At 44.8% G+C, this 16,738-nt stretch overlaps 1 protein-coding gene across 1 annotated transcript in view; it reads right to left on the reverse strand.

Moving 5' to 3' along the window:
- Positions 1 to 1,107: 1,107 nt before the first annotated feature.
- LOC141094128 (uncharacterized) overlaps positions 1,108 to 16,738 on the reverse strand; it is a 254,798-nt gene continuing 239,167 nt past the window's right edge. The window contains exon 4 of the mRNA XM_073579864.1: positions 1,108 to 2,138. Coding sequence (XP_073435965.1) covers positions 1,108 to 2,138 — 1,031 coding nt within the window. The remainder of the gene's footprint in view (positions 2,139 to 16,738) is intronic.

A 16,738-nucleotide genomic window follows, 5' to 3' on the forward strand; every position in this document is an offset into this window, starting at 1 on the left:
TTACTACACAGGCAATAAGAAATATTCCTTCTAGTACAGACCATTTGCTAACATCACTCTAAGTCAGGGGTCTCAAACTCGCGGCCCACAGGCCACCTGCGGCCCTCGGGACAATAGTTTGCGGCCCTCACCTCATGAGCCCTCGGGACAATAGTTTGCGGCCCTCACCTCGGCCGGGATCACACATGCGAGAAACATAGTCGAGTCTCGCATGTGAAATCCCAGTCCCACGTAGTACCGCTCATTAAGGTCATGAATATGGATGCCACTCCACTCTCATAGGCGTGGCGTCCATATTCATGAGTTTAATGAGTGGTACCACGAGACGTGTGACAGCGCGCTCATACAGGAAGATGTTGGCGCTGGACCATCGGAGCTGCAGCAGGAGGAGGTGAGTATGATGATGGCTAGACAGTCACAGCAGCCTGCTGTCAGCAGGCAAGGCGTATGAGTCACACTCACAACACATGCAGCAGGAGCAGCCGGGCAGGGACCAGACCGCGCCACAGACTCAGGAGCGCCGGGTTCAGAATGAGCGGTGGGGCGGTGCGGTATATTGCTCTCGGAGGCGGGACATCAGCCAGCCTTATTGCAAACTTGCGCCATTACCCCGGGCTCAGAAGCAGAGGCGGACGCGGAAATTGTTGCTCAGCGGGACAAAAAAAAGCGGAAAACACACATCGGCTAACGCTGAAACAGTGACACCAAGTGGAATTATCTAATACACAGCCCCAAACATGTCTTTTTTAAAGACATTTGATAACATTGGAAAGTTTTTGTAAGAGCTTTTCTTGTGGAAAACCTGATGCAGCCCAGCCTCACCCAGATTCTACCACCAGTGGCCCCCGGGTAAATTGAGTTTGAGACCCCTGCTCTAAGCTGAGAATCCAGGAGCAAAGGTGCCAGGATTAACACCTACCTCCAGCAAAAGCCCCTTTGTGCTTACAATATTGGTATATCCAGTTCCACCTTTTTGACAACTAAATGGAACTCTACTGCCTGATTTATTTCAATTATTGATTATTTATTTCCTTCACACTCTACATGAGTTTTTAGATGAAGAAAATATGATTCCCAGGAATAACATTACCACATAAAAAATAGTTTTTACCCTGTATGAATTCTCTGTTGTGCAAAAAGTTTTGAACTCGTAATATAACATTTCCCACATTCTGGACATGAATATGGCTTCTCTCCGGTGTGGATTCTTTGATGTCTATGAAGAGCTGGTTTCTGGATAAAACATTTCCCACATTCTTGACATGAATATGGCTTCACTCCTGTGTGGATTCTTTGATGTTTAAGAAGATCTGATCTGTGGATAAAATGTTTCCCACATTCTGGACATGAATATGGCTTCTCTCCTGTGAGGATTCTTTGATGTCTATGAAGAGCTGGTTTCTGGATAAAACATTTCCCACATTCTTGACATGAATATGGCTTCTCTCCTGTGTGGATTCTTTGATGTTTAAGAAGAGCTTTTTTATGGATAAAACATTTCCCACATTCTGGACGTAAATATGACTTCTCTCCTGTGTGAATTTTTTGATGGTCAAGAAGATCTGATCTCTGGCTAAAACATTTCCCACATTCTGAACATGAAAAAGGCTTCTCCCCTGTGTGAGTTCTGTAATGTGTAAGCAAATTTGACTTATGGTTAAAACTCTTCCCACATTCTGAACATGACAATGGCTTTTCTCCTGTGTGACTTCGCTGATGCATAACGAAATGTGCTTTCTGGATAAAACATTTCCCACATTCTGAACATGAATATGGCTTCTCTTCATTGTGAATTTTCTGATGTCTAACAAGTGTTGATTTAACCATGAAACATTTCCCACATTCTGGACATGAAAATGGCTTTTCTCTTGTGTGAATTCTCTCATGTGTAAGCAATTGAGCTTTACATTTAAAACATTTCCCACATTCTGAGCAGGAAAATGGTTTCTTCTCTGTGGGAATTATTTGATGCTCATCATCCCTTTTGTGGCTTTCATTTTGCTTAACAGTCCGTGATAAATCCAAATAGGTGACTGATTGAAAAGGCTCCGATGATTGATTTTTGCTCTGAAGGGCTGGAGGTATAGCTGGAATAATGGCATGCTTTTCATAGGTATCTGGTTTGACACCACAGTCACCTGCCAAGAATGAAACAGATTTTATTATTTTTCATTATCAATGCCTTATATTTTATATACTTTCTATATATATAATTCTGTACAACTCAAAGTATAATGAAACTATGACCTAAGACAGTGGTGAGCCACCTGTTCACAAATCCCATGGTACTGAACCTCTAAAGTACAATCAACAAACATAATACACCAACGCAGAAAAGTTTGAAACAATAAAGGGAGGATTAAAAATAAGCTTTATTACATTACAATCTATAGCAACAGATAAAAATATACACCATAAAAACATGTGAGATTCTTAAAGGCGTATTCCCATCTCTGATTAACTATCCCAATATGTAGTAGAGGTAATAATAATTGTTCTGCCCATTCATGTGCAGCAAGACATTTCTTAAGTGTTGTTCCAGCTCTGGCCATTAGATGTCATTGTTGCCTCTGTTCTTGGATTTAGAATCCTGTTCCTTTAACCCCTTCACCACCAAGGGTGGTTTGCACGATCATGACCGGGCCAATTTTTACAATTCTGACCACTGTTCCTTTATGAGGTAATAACTCTGAAACGCATCCATGGATCCTGGTGATTCTGACATTGTTTTCTCGTGACATATTGTACTTCATGTTAGTGGTAAAATTTCATTCAAATAACATGTGTTTATTTGTGGAAAAAATGGAAATTTGGCCAAAATTTCGCAATTTTCCAACTTTGAATTTTTATGCCCTTAAATCACAGAGATACGACACACAAAAAACTTGATAAGTAACTTTTTCCACATGTTTACTTTACATCAGCACAATTTTGGAACCAAAATTTTTTTTTGTTAGGAAGTTATAAGGGTTAAAAATTGACCAGCGATTTCTCATTTTTGCAACACCATTTTATTTTTACGGACCACATTACATTTGAAGCCACTTTGAGGGGTCTATATGATAGAAAATACCTAAAAGTGACACCATTCTAAAAACTGCACCCCTTAAGGTGCTCAAAACCACATTCAAGAAGTTTATTAACCCTTTATGTGCATCACAAGAATTTTTTGAATATTTAAAACAAAATGAATATCTAACTTCTTTTCACAAAAAAAAATACTTCAGGTTCAATTTTTTTATTTTACCAAGGGTAACAGGTGAAATTGGACTGCAAAAGTTATTGTGCAATTTGTCCTGAGTACGCCAATACCTGATATGTGGGGGGGAACCACTGTTTCGGCGCATGGCAGAGCTCAGAAGGGAAGGAGCGCCGTTTGACTTTTTCAATGCAAAATTGACTGGAATTCAGATCGGACTCCATGTCACGTTTGGAGAGCCCCTGATGTACCTAAACAGTGGAAACCCCCCACAAGTGACCCCATTTTGGAAACTGGACCCCCCAAGGAACTTATCTAGATATGTGGTGAGAACTTTGAACCCACTAGGGCTTCACAGAAGTTTATAACGTACAATGGTACAATTAAAAAATCATATTTTTTTCATAAAAATGATCTTTTCACCCCCAATTTTTATTTTCCCAAGGGTAACAGGACCCTAAAAATTATTGTGCAATTTGTCCTGAGTACGCTGATACCCCACATGTGGGGGTAAACCACTGTTTGGGCGCATGGCAGAGCTCGGAAGGGAAGCAGCGCCATTTGATGTTTTTGGCTGGAATTGAGATCTGACACCATGTCACGTTTGAAAAGCCCCTGATGTACAAAAACAATAGAAACCCCCCACAAATGACACCATTTTGGAAACTAGATGCCCCAAGGAACTTATCTAGATGTGTGGTGAGAACTTTGAACCCCCAATGGCTTCACAGAGGTTTATAACATACAGCCATACAATTAAAAAATCATATTTTTTCCACAAAAATGATCTTTTCACCCTCAATTCTTATTTTTCCAAGGGTAACAGTACCCTAAAAGTTATTGTGCAATTTGTCCTGAGTACGCTGATACCCCACATGTGGGGGTAAACCACTATTTGGGTGCATGGAAGAGCTCGGAAGAGAAGCAGCGCCATTTGACGTTTTTGGCTGGAATTGAGATCTGACACCATGTCGCGTTTGGAAAGCCCCTGATGTACCAAAACAGTGAAAACCCCCCACAAATTACACCATTTTGGAAACTAGTCTCCCCAAGGAACTTATCTAGATGTGGGGTGAGCACTTTGACCCCTCCAGTGATTCACAGAAGTTTATAACGCCTGGGCGTGAAAATAAAATTTCGTATTTTTTCCACAAACATGATCTTTTAGTCACCAATTTTTTTATTTTCCCAAGGGTACCAGGAGAAATTGGACCCCAAAAGTTGTCCAATTTGTCCTGAGTACGCTGATACCCCATATGTGGGGGATAACTACTGTATGGGCACGTCGGGGCTCGGAAGGGAAGTAGTGACGTTTTGGAATGCAGACTTTGATGGAATGGTCTGTGGGTGTCATGTTGCCTTTGGAGAGCCCCTAATGTACTTAAACAGTGGAAACCCCCACAAATGACCCCATTTTGGAAACTAGACCCCCTAAGGAACTTATCTAGATTTGTGGTGAGCACTTTGAACCCCCAAGTGCTTCACAGAAGTTTCTAACATCCGGGTGTGAAAATAAAAAAAATCATATTTTTTTGCACAAAAATGATATTTTTGCCCCCAATTTTTTATTTTCCTAAGGGTAACAGGAGAAATTGGACCCCAAAAGATGTTTTGCAATTTGTCCTGAGTAGGCTGATACCCCATATGTGGGGGTAAACTACTGTTTGGGCGCATGGCAGAGGTTGGAAGGGAAGGAGCACCATTTGAATAGACTGGAATTGAGATCAGACCCCATGTTGTGTTTGGACAGCACCTGATGTGTCTAAACAGTGGAAACCCCCAATTCTAACTCTAACCCTAACCCCAACACACCCCTAACCCTAATCTCAGCCCTAACCCTAGCCCTCACCCTAGCCCAAACCCTAGCCCTAACCCTAATGGGAAAATGGAAATAAATATATGTTCTTTTAATTTTATTATTTTTCCCTAACTAAGGGGGTGATAACGGGGGGGGTTTGATTTACTATTTATTGCGGTTTTTATGTTTGGCGGCTGTCGCACGCTAAAAGACGCTTTTTATTGTAAAAATAGTTTTTGCATAACCACATATTGAGAGCTATAATTTTTCCGTATTTTGACCCACCAAGTCATGTGAGGTCTTAATTTTTGTGGGATGAGTTGATGTTTTTATTGGTACCATTTTCGGGTATGTGACATTTTTTGATCGCTTTTTATTCCGATTTTTGGGACGCAGAATGAACAAAAACCAGCATTCCATGAATTTCTTTTGGGGGGGTACGTTTACACCGTTTCGCGTGCAGTAAAATTGATAAAGCGGTTTTATTCTTCGGGTCAGTACGGTTACAGCGATACCTCACTTAGGTCGTTTTTTATCTTTTGGCGCTTTTATGCAATGAAAAAATTTTATATAAAAAATAATTATTTTTGCATCGCTTTATTCTGCGAGCTATAACTTTTTAATTTTTTTGCTGATGATGTATGGTGGCTCAATTTTTGCGGGACAAGATGACGTTTTCAGCGGTACCATGGATATTTATATGCGTCTTTTTGATCGCGCGTTATTGCACTTTTTGTTCGGCGGTATGATAATAAATCATTATTTTTTGCTTCGTTTTTTATTTTTATTTTTTAAGGGGTTAACTAATGGGACAGTTTTATAGGGCGGGTCGTTACGGACGTGGCGATACCAAATATGTGTACTTTTATTGTTTTTGTTTTTTTTATTTCCAAAAAATGAATTTATTAGGGAATATTTTTTTTTTTCATTTATTTAGCGATTTTTTAAAAATTATTTTTACACTTTTTTTTTTAACTTTATTACATTGTCCCAGGTAGGACATCACTGTCCTGTGACAGATTGCTGATCTGTCACATCACAGATCACTGTGACAGATCAGCAATCTGTCACAGGCACTGCACAAGGCTTCCTCCTTGCCTGCGCTTTGCAGGCACTGAGGAAGCCAGCTCCCTGCAGGCCCCCGTCGCCATCTTGGATTCGAGGACCTGCAGGGATGGCGCCCCCCGCAGCAGTGCTGCACATTGCGCTGCTGTGGGGGGCTCAGGGAAGCACGGAGGGAGCCCCCTCCCTGCCGATGCTTCCCTTTAACCCCCGGTACACCGCAATCGTGTTTGATCGCGGTGTGCAAGGGGTTAACGTGTCAGGGGCGGTCCGTGACTGCCCCTGAAACATAGTGCCAGGTGTCAGCTGTGATAATCAGCTGACACCGGGCCGCGATCAGCTGCGCTCCCCTCGTGAGCGCAGCTGATCGCGCTAGACGTACTATCCCGTCCATGGGCATAGGGGCCCGGGTCCCATGGACGGGATAGTATGTCTGATGTCAGAAAGGGGTTAAACTGAAACCAGGGATTAGCGGCCCATCCGATTATAGCCAATGAGGCAGATATATCACGGGGCACATCTTTCCCCAAAACCTAGATTGAGTCCAAGTCTCATTGTGTATGCAGTCTGGGGTTAATACCTCCCATGGCTCCAGAGGTAAGGCCAAGTACGGCATAGTCCTCGTGGATACAGGGCTGTGTGTACAGATCCAACAGTCCTTCGGTTTCTGTCCTTCCATGTCCTTTATAAGAATAGCATGATGCCGAATAAGTTTGTTGTCCCAATCAGCATTTAAGAGGTTGTCCTGTGTCTCTGTAGAGTGCAGTAACCCTGTCACTGCCAGCAAGGTGATGAGGAGAACAGTCATTCTACTGGTGAAAGGACCTTCTTGCAGTGACTGGCGTGGATCCAGGTGGGCTTTCCCTCAAGTTTTACTGAGGTGGATGTGGTCAGCTGGACTTGGAAGGGGCCGTCAAATCGTGGGTCCAGGCTCCTTCTCACGTGTCTGCGTATAACCACCCAATCACCTGGATTCAGCTGGTGCACATCTGCACTGGCATTAGGATCTGGAATGGATGAGAACACATGTTTATGTACCCCATTAAATCTTTAAGGTCTGAACAAAGGCTGTCATAGAGACGTGTTGCATTTGTAACACCTGTGGGAATTACTGACCAGTCTTTGGTGCACTAACAAACAGGACTTCAAAAGGAGACAAGCCTGTGTTTCTATTTGGAGTGTGTCTGACTGAAAAGAGTGCAAGAGGCAAGCACTCTACCCAGCTCTTTCCTGTGTCTGCCATGGCCTTTTGAATTTACAGTTTAAAGGCCCCGTCACACTAAGCGACTCACCAGCGATCCCGACACCGATATGAAGGTGTCAGGATCGCTGGTAAGTCGCTATGTGATCACTGGTGAGCTGTCACACAGAGCTTCACCAGCGATCAGCACAGTGATGCCGAGCGCCCGGCATCGCTGGCTATCGCTGTAGAAAATAGTATCAAAATAAAAAATATAGTTATTCTCACCTTCCGACGTCCCGTTCAGCCTTCCCGCCTCTCTCCACGCTCCGGTCCCAGTGATCCTTTGCACGAATGACCGGGAGATGTCACAGTCTCGCGGGATAACAAAGTCTCGCGGTCATTCATGCAAAGGATCACTGGGACCGGAGCGTGGAGAGAGGCAGGATGGCTGAACGGGACATCGGAAGGTGAGAATAACTATATTTTTAATTTTTTTTATTATTTTTTACACCTGATCGCTGGTCTCCCGCCTGTCACACACAGCGATGCCTGCTGGCCAGCGGGAGACCAGCGACCAAAGAAATGTCCAGAGGTTTCTTCCAGCGATCAGCGATACCGGCAGGGGGCCCGCTCGCTGATCGCTGTCACACACAGCGATCTCGCTGGTGAGATCGCTGTTACGTCACAAAAGTTGTGACTCAGCAGTGATCTCGCTACCGAGATTGCTTAGTGAGACGGGGCCTTAAGTGTCCCATTTAGTCTTTCCACTTTCCCACTACTTTGTGGCCTATAAGGTGTATGAAATGCTTGCTGTGCACCCGGGGCCTGCATGACTTCCCTCATTTCTCCCATGAAGTGTGTACCCCTATCTGTTTCTGTGGCTTCTGGGACACCATACCTGCAGATCAGTTCTTTCATCAGTTTGTCTGTAGTCATTTTAGCATTTTCACATTTTACCGGATAGGCTTCCGGCCAACAAGAGAAGAGATCTACACATACTAGGATATTTGCATACACTCCTACCTTGGTAGCTGTATGTCATCAGTCTGCAGTCTCTGAAATGGGTAGAGAGGCCTGGGTGTCGCTTTCTTAGTGACTTTTAGGCTGTGTTCACACACAGCGTTTTTTTAGCGGTTTTTACCGCGGCTTTCACTATAAAACCGCTATAAAACCGCTAAAAATAAGCTTCCCAGTCATTTCTATGCATTTTGCACTTTTTGTGCACATTGATGCGTTTTTTACCGTGAAAAAACTGCATTGCGGTAAAAAACGCAGCATGCTCATTAATTTTGCGGATTTTTCCGCGGTTTTGGCTTCTTCCATGCGGTTAGAAACCGCTGCGGAAAAAAATGCATAAAAAACGCGCAAAAACCGCAGCGGAAAAATAGGTGCGGTTTCTGGGAAGGGATTCAGGTTTTTGTGCAGAAATTTTCTGCAACGTGTGCACTTAGCCTTACTGTCTTACCTGGGTTGTGCTATGCACAGATGAGGCATGATTGTACGAGTTTCGCGGCTGCGCAACTGAAGCCAGGAGCGATCCAGAAGGCATCTACCATGGCACACATGTGACTCTTTGAGGCGTGAATGGGGCCATGTGTTGCTTGCACCATGATTGGGAACAGGGACTTCGGTAGGCACAATATATCCTTATTCTCCCATACTCCATTTGAGTTCAGCTCAGCTCCCAGTCTCCCCCGGTGTACCTTCTCTGTTTGGGCAGCCTGTTGCTGGAGGGATTTCAGGACATCTTGGCTCAGTGTGGCTGGAATACGCTGACTCCCCACCACCGTCCACTGCTTCCTAGGCCGCCTTGCTGCTACTTTAGCAGCCTCGTCTGCCCTTCTTGTACCCTCTACCTCCATGGAGTCACCGTTCGTGTGCTTTTACCTTGACAATGCCAACCTGGACTGGTAACATCAATGCCTCCAATCACTAGCTCTGTATTTTTAATGGGCTTACCAGCTGATGTAAGAAATGCTCTGCTTCTCCAGATAGGGCCATAATCATGGGCTATTCCCCATGCATAATTCGAATCTGTGTAAATATTAGCGACTTTACCTGCAGCGGCTCTACACGCCTCAGTGAGTGCCTTCAACTCTGCCTCCTGTGCCGACATGTGAGGAGAGAGTGGTTCCGCTCGGATTACCTCATGTGAGGATACTACTGCATATCCAGTGTAGAATCGTCCATGCTGGTGGTATCTGGAGCCATCTACCAAATAACCTCAAAATCTGCATTAGGAACAGGGTTTTCATGAACGTGTGCAAAACCCACTGTCTCCTGACTCATCAGTTCTATGCAGTAATGTTCACGCGTCATGTTAAAGTATTCTTCCTCACTTGCTAATACGGTCAACAATTCCCCCTTTTCTGAATCCACAGGAAGGAGGGTGGCTGTATTCAGAACGTTACACCGTTTGAGGGTGACATACTCAGGAATTAGTAGAGCGCATTCAAGTCGGAGCTGTCTGGCCATAGACAGATGTTTTGGTTGAACTTGTACGAGTATGGAATGGATGTCATGTGGGGAATAGATTGTCAAAGGAAACGTCAGTATGATCTCACATGCCTTTCCTAGTAGTAGTGCAGCTGCTCCTACCTCACGGACACACGTAGGTGACCCTCTGATCACTGGGTCTAATTGTGCTGGGTAGTAAGCTATTGGTCTGTTTCCCTCCATGTTGTTGTGTCAGTATTGCGGTAGCATGTCCTCCCTGCTCTGTGCAAAACAAGAAAAATGGCTGATCATAGTTTGGAACGTGTGACGAGCATCAGCTTATGCTGAGTCGTTTTTCTTGAAAGAGTGGACCCTCTGGGCCGTGGAGCCCACCCACCTAGGGCGAGCTGACCTAGTGAGAACCCACCCCCTGTACAGGGAGTGTCAGAGGCAAGTCCAAAGGGGTGAGCCACCACGGCAGCTGGACCAGACGGCCGGCTCAAGGAGACACTATTGAGTGTCTGGCAACAGGACAGATAGGATACCAAACATAAAGTGAAGTCACAGAGTTTCTTCAGCAAAGGTGGTTTCACACTTTATTCAGGTGCAAGGCATAAACAGGGAATCAGATGCAGGGCACAAACAGTGAAACACGGCAAGATGCGTGCATGGGCACGCCAAATGTTCCAGGCATAACACGTGCATGAAAACATACCAGGGTCCAGGGCAGGGTACGTGTTAGGGATCACACAAGACTTCCTAGAAGGGATGCGTGCTAGGACACGCCAGAGTCCAAGACAAGGTGCGCGCCGAGAGACACGCCAGAGTCCAAGGCAGGGTGCGTGCAAGGACACGCCAGGATCTAAGACAGGGTGCGATGGCATCGGACTCCGGACTACTGGCAACGACCAACAGGGTCCAGGCATCAGGCTGCGGACATCAGCTCCGGACATCAGGCCGCAGTCATCTGGTTGCGGACCTCTGACAACGGTCGGCAGGTTTCGGGAATCCGGCAGGCAAGCCAGGGTTCAAGGCAGGGTGCGTCCTTGGAGCTACGCCAGGGATCAAGGCAGGGTGTGTGCTTGGAGACATGCCAGGGTCAGGTTCACAGGACGGAGGCCTGCGCATGCCGAGGGGCATGCCAGGGTCCAAGGCAGAGTGCGTGCTTGGAGCCATGCCAGGGTTCAAGGCAGGGTGCGTGCTTGGAGACACACCAGGATCAGGTTCACAGGATGGAGGCCTGCGCATGCCGAGGGGCATGCCAGGGACAGGTACAAGGACGGTGGCCTGCGCGTGCGAGGGCAAGCCAAGGAAAGGTACAAGGATGGTGGCCTGGGCATGCAGAGGGCACGCCAGGGACAGGTACAAGGACGGTGGCCTGCGCGTGCGAGGACACGCCAGGGACACAGTACGAGAACAGGGTTAGGGCCTGTGCGTGCAAGAGGGCATGACAGGATACATGGCAAAACCTGCGCATGCTTTTATAGAAGCACGGGGAAGTATGCCAAGGGCAGGCGAGGGCCTGCGTGTGCTTTAGAGAGCACGGAGAGCACAGCGCGGAAACAGCGTGAAGTGCAAGGGAGCACAGAGAACACGGCTGGGGCACTGGCTAGCTGATCGGGCTGCGTCACTGACAGACGGGCAAGACTCCAGCGAACCTGGCTGAGGCATGGCAGGCGACACAGCTGTCAGTGACCGACGAGCATGGCTGAGGCACAAGCAGGCGGGCACGGCTAGGGCAGGCACGGCTGAGGCACAAACAGGAGACTAGGAAGGCCAGGCGCATGCAAAGGGCACACGAAGCAACAGAGCAAGGCAACACAAGAAACTAGGCAGAGCATAGGCAGAGAACAGAACCAGGACCGGAAGCATAGGCAGAAACACGGAGTCAGGACAGAGCAAGAACAGAGCTAGCAGCGGAGCATAGGCCGAAGCCCAGAGCCGGGCCAAGGCAGAGCCTTGGGACTAGTTTGGGAACGTGCTAGAGAGCACTTTAACAGAGAGCAGGAATAACAGGCAGAGACAGAGAACAGAGGAGAAAACACAAGGCAGAGCATAGCAAAGGCAAGACATGGCAGAAACAGGCAAGGCAGAGAATAACAGAAGGACTACAAGTCCAATCAGGACAAGGACGAACATGGCACAATCGACAAACATAAGACAAAGCACGGGACATGAGACGGAGTACGAGCATGGAGCGTGTGCAGAGACGCACAACAGAGCAGAGTGCAAGGGCACAGAATAGAGGGAGCGACCCCGCAGACCAAGCAGCCATGCAGGGAAGCAACACAATACTCAGGCCCTGAGCATAGGAAGGGGAAGTGTCATGAACTCATTTTCTGCTCCACCAGTTGAGAGTTCCCCTTCCGTTCTCCCTCTGGTGGTGACAGGAGGTAGTGCGGTTGGTTTAAGTGGTAGTGATCTGCCACCTGATGAGGAAGATAACGATTGGATCTCTGGAGTATCAGACTGGATATAAGACAGCCGTCGCCCTATCCGGGTGCTGGTGATTCAGTCTGCTTCTCAGGTCCTGGACTTCAGCTCTCTTCCAGTCTTCTCAAGTTAAGTTTGTTTTTTTGCTAATGTTCACACTTGCGCTTGTTGGCCAATTCAGTTTGTTGTGTAATCAGCCTGCCCCTGCTGGGGCTATGCTGAAATTCCACTCCTATTAATCAGTATTTGCCAATCTGCTTTTTGTCCCTTATTAGATTGGCCTCTTTTTTGCTCTGTCTCAGAATATTTCAGAGTGCTGATATAGGTTTAGAAGTCTAGTGACTTCAGGGTTAATTTTGCTATCAGAAGTGTTGGACAATATTTTTGTAGGTTGTGTTTGGCAGATTGCAGATAGTGTCTTTCCTTTTCTGTCCTTTTTAGTTAGCCGGGCCCCATTGTTTGCTCAGCCTATTTTCCTGCCTTTGTTTGTATTTTCATCTTGTTTCACCATCAATACATGTGGGGGGCTGTCTTTCCTTTGGGGTCTGCTCTGGGGCAGTTAGTTTTCCTCTTTTCCTGCTTTAGGCTTATGTAGTTCTCCGGTTGTGACGAGGCGTCTAGGACCAACGTAGGAACGCTCCACGACTGCTTCTAGTTGTGCGGTTAAGATCAGGGATCTACAATCTGCATAGTTACCAACTTCTCTGGTTTTCTGAAACTTAGCTTGTTGTCTTGTTTTTCCTCCTCGGTTTCCCATTCATAACAGAATCACCAGCCATACCGCAGATTCTAGGGTACTCAAAAGCAGGAAAGAATTGTTAGAGAAAGAAAGAAAAAAAAAAAAGTGTCAGAATTTTTTTTTCTAATGTATTTTTTCCTCTTTTTTTTTCTGGGGCCGTAGGAGGATTTTTTTCCTAATGGAGATTAACAACTCTCTGATCGTGTGGAGCAGCTTGCTGCTGAAGTACAGGGAATTTCCACCTACCTTATTCAGTCACATGCTGCTGAACCCAAGATTCCTACTCCTGATGTGTTTTCTGGGGATCGGTCTAAATTTCTGAATTTTAAGAATAATTGTAAATTATTTCTTGCTTTGAAGCCTAACTCATCGGGGAGCTCTGTGCAGCAGGTTAAAATTGTCATCTCTTTGATGCGCTGCGATCCCCAAGATTGGGCTTTTTCTCTGACACCTGAAAATCCTATTCTTACTAATGTGGATGCATTTTTTCAGGCCTTGGGGTTGTTGTATGATGAACCTAATGTCCTTGATCAAGCTGAGAGAACCCTGTTGGCATTAAACCAGGGTCAGGATCCTGCAGAGTTGTACTGTCAAAAATTACAAAAGTGGGCTGTCCTTACTACATGGAATGATAGTGCATTGGCAGCTCTCTTTCGGAAAGGTTTATCAGAGACCTTAAAAGATGTTATGGTGGGATTTCCTGTTCCCTCTGGTCTGGATGGCTATATGTCATTAGCCATTCAAGTTGATCGGCGTTTACGTGAACGTAAAACTACACGGGAGGCGCTGCCACCTTTTGAACAAATGTCTGAACCTATGCAATGTGATGGGGTTTTGTCCAGGGCGCAACGTCGGGAGTTTAGAAGGCGTAATAAGCTGTGTTTTTTCTGTGGAGACGCCTCTCATACTATTTCTGTCGGCCCTAAATGAGAGAAACGTTTTGCACACACATTTGGGGTGGGCAGTATGCAACCTAAGTTCCTTTTGGCAATTACTCTGATCTGCTCCTTGTCCACATTTTCCACTAAGGCTTTTGTGGATTCAGGAGCAGCTCTGAATCTGATGGATTTGGACTTTGCTAAACGTTGTGGTTTGTCCATGACGCCTCTGCAGATGCCCATTCCTTTGAGGGGTATTGATGCCACTCCTTTGGCAGAGAATAAACCTCAGTTTTGGACACCAGGTGATAATGCAAGTTGCCCCAGACCACAAAGAAAATTGTAAATTTTTGGTGCTGCATAATTTGCATGATACTATTGTTCTTGGGTTCACCTGGTTGCAAACTCATAACCCAGTTTTGGATTGGAAATCTGTGTCTGTGGTCAGTTGGGGTTGTCAGGGTGTTCTTAGGGACACTCCTGTTTTCTCCACCTCTCCTCAGTCTCATGATATTCCTGATTATCTCGATGATTTCTCTGATGTTTTTAGTGAAAGTCTGCGTCTTTGCCTCCTCATAGGAGTTATGACTGTGCAATTGAGTTGATGCCTGGGTGTAAATTTCCCAAGGGTCGGCTTTTCAACTTATCTGTACCCGAACATGATGCTATGCGATCCTATATTAAGGAGTCATTGGAGAAGGGTCATATTAGACCATCCTCGTCACCGTTAGGTGCTGGGTTTTTTTTTGTGGCCAATAAAGATGGTTCATTAAGACCGTGTATTGATTACACAGGTCAACGAAAAAAATTTTTTTTTCTGGTGTCCAAAATATTTTAATGAATTTGGGGTATTTTTGGGGTGCTGATTCTGAATATGTCATCAGTTTTGCCAGATTGGCTCAAGTTTTTGAGATTTTTGGTATCTTATTTATAGCACTTGTTGGTAAATGCGACGCATCATCTCATTAATTTCTTTGGATTAGTACTTGAACTGAGCAGTTCTCAATATAGTTTTGTGTTAATTAGTGTTCTAAAAGTTTGTTCATAGCTTGATTTTTGCACTAACTTTATGTTGTTGTCTGTTTTCCAGTGAAAAGCATGAACTCATCATGAAGAAGTTGTCTTAACGATCCAGACTCATTCTGTTACATTTGTGGTGAATATACACTGCCAAAACATAGAAGAAACATAACACACTTCGTAAAAAAAGTGTATTTTGCCTATTTTGGGGTTATGCTTGGGGACCAAGACAAGTTTTGGGCACCACACATAGTGTGCAAAGCATGTATCGAATTATTACGAAAATGGAGCAAAGGACAAAGAAAAAGCTTCAAATTTGGTGTTCCAATGGTGTGGAGAGAGCCAAAAAATCATCATGATGACTGTTATTTCTGTGCAGTGCAAGTGCAAGGATTCAATAAGCATAAGAAACGAAAATGGGAGTAACATGGAATCTGCAAGAAGGCCTGTCCCTCATTGTGAAGATGTGCCTGTACCTGTGTTTACCATAAATAACAGTCATCATGATGATTTTTTGGCTCTCTCCACACCATTGGAACACCAAATTTGAAGCTTTTTCTTTGTCCTTTGCTCCATTTTCGTAATAATTCGATACATGCTTTGCACACTATGTGTGGTGCCCAAAACTTGTCTTGGTCCCCAAGCATAACCCCAAAATAGGCAAAATACACTTTTTTTACGAAGTCTGTTATGTTTCTTCTATGTTTTGGCAGTGTATATTCACCACAAATGTAACAGAATGAGTCTGGATCGTTAAGACAACTTCTTCATGATGAGTTCATGCTTTTCACTGGAAAACAGACAACAACATAAAGTTAGTGCAAAAATCAAGCTATGAACAAACTTTTAGAACACTAATTAACACAAAACTATATTGAGAACTGCTCAGTTCAAGTACTAATCCAAAGAAATTAATGAGATGATGCGTCGCATTTACCAACAAGTGCTATAAATAAGATACCAAAAATCTCAAAAACTTGAGCCAATCTGGCAAAACTGATGACATATTCAGAATCAGCACCCCAAAAATACCCTAAATTCGATGAAATATCTTTGGCACCAAAAATGCTGTTGACCAGTGTTATCGTTCCCTTAACAAGATGACGATTAAATATCAGTACCCCTTACCTCTGATGTCTGATTTATTCTCCAGAGTTAAGAGTGCCTGCTGGTTTACTTAGCTTGACCTCAGGGGGCGTATAATCTTATTCGCATCAAGCACGGGGATGAATGGAAGACGGCGTTTAATACTCCAGAGGGACATTTTGAGTACCTGGTGATGCCTTTTGGGCTCTCTAATGCCCCTTCTGTCTTCCAATCCTTTATGAATATTTTCCGAGACTTTGTGGATAAGTTTCTGATCATCTATCTGGATGATATTTTGATCTTTTCTAGTGATAGTGATTCCCATGTGGAACATGTCCAGACTGTGTTCTGGATTTTGAGGGAGAATTTCCTGTTTGTTAAGGGATCGAAGTGCCTCTTTGGAATACAGAGAATATCATTTTTGGGATTTATCTTGTCTCCATCGACTATTGAAATGGACCCGGCCAAGGTACAGGCCATTTATGATTGGGTTCAGCCTACTTCTTTGAAGGCTCTCCAGAAGTTTTTGGGTTTTTCTAATTTCTATCGTAAATTTATAGGTAATTTTTCTAGTATTGTCAAACCACTGACTGATCTGACCAAGAAGGGAGCTGATCTGCTGAATTGGTCTCCTGAGGCTGACTCAGCATTTCAGGAGCTTAAGCAGAGATTTACTTCAGCTCCAGTTTTACAGAAACCTGATGTCTCACTTCCATTTCAAGTGGAGGTGGACGCTTCTGAGATTGGTGCAGGAGCTGTGTTGTCCCAAAAAGACCCTGTGACTTCTAAGATGAATCCCTGTGCCTTCTTTTCTCGAAAGTTTTTCCCATCTGAACGCAACGATGACGTGGGGAATTGGGAATTGCTGGCCATGAAATGGGCATTTGAGGAGTGGAAACATTGG

The sequence above is a fragment of the Dendrobates tinctorius genome, unplaced genomic scaffold (assembly GCF_039654945.1).
Source record: "Dendrobates tinctorius isolate UK_male_01 unplaced genomic scaffold, ASM3965494v1 ptg000063l, whole genome shotgun sequence".
NCBI classification, from domain to species: Eukaryota; Metazoa; Chordata; class Amphibia; order Anura; family Dendrobatidae; genus Dendrobates; species Dendrobates tinctorius.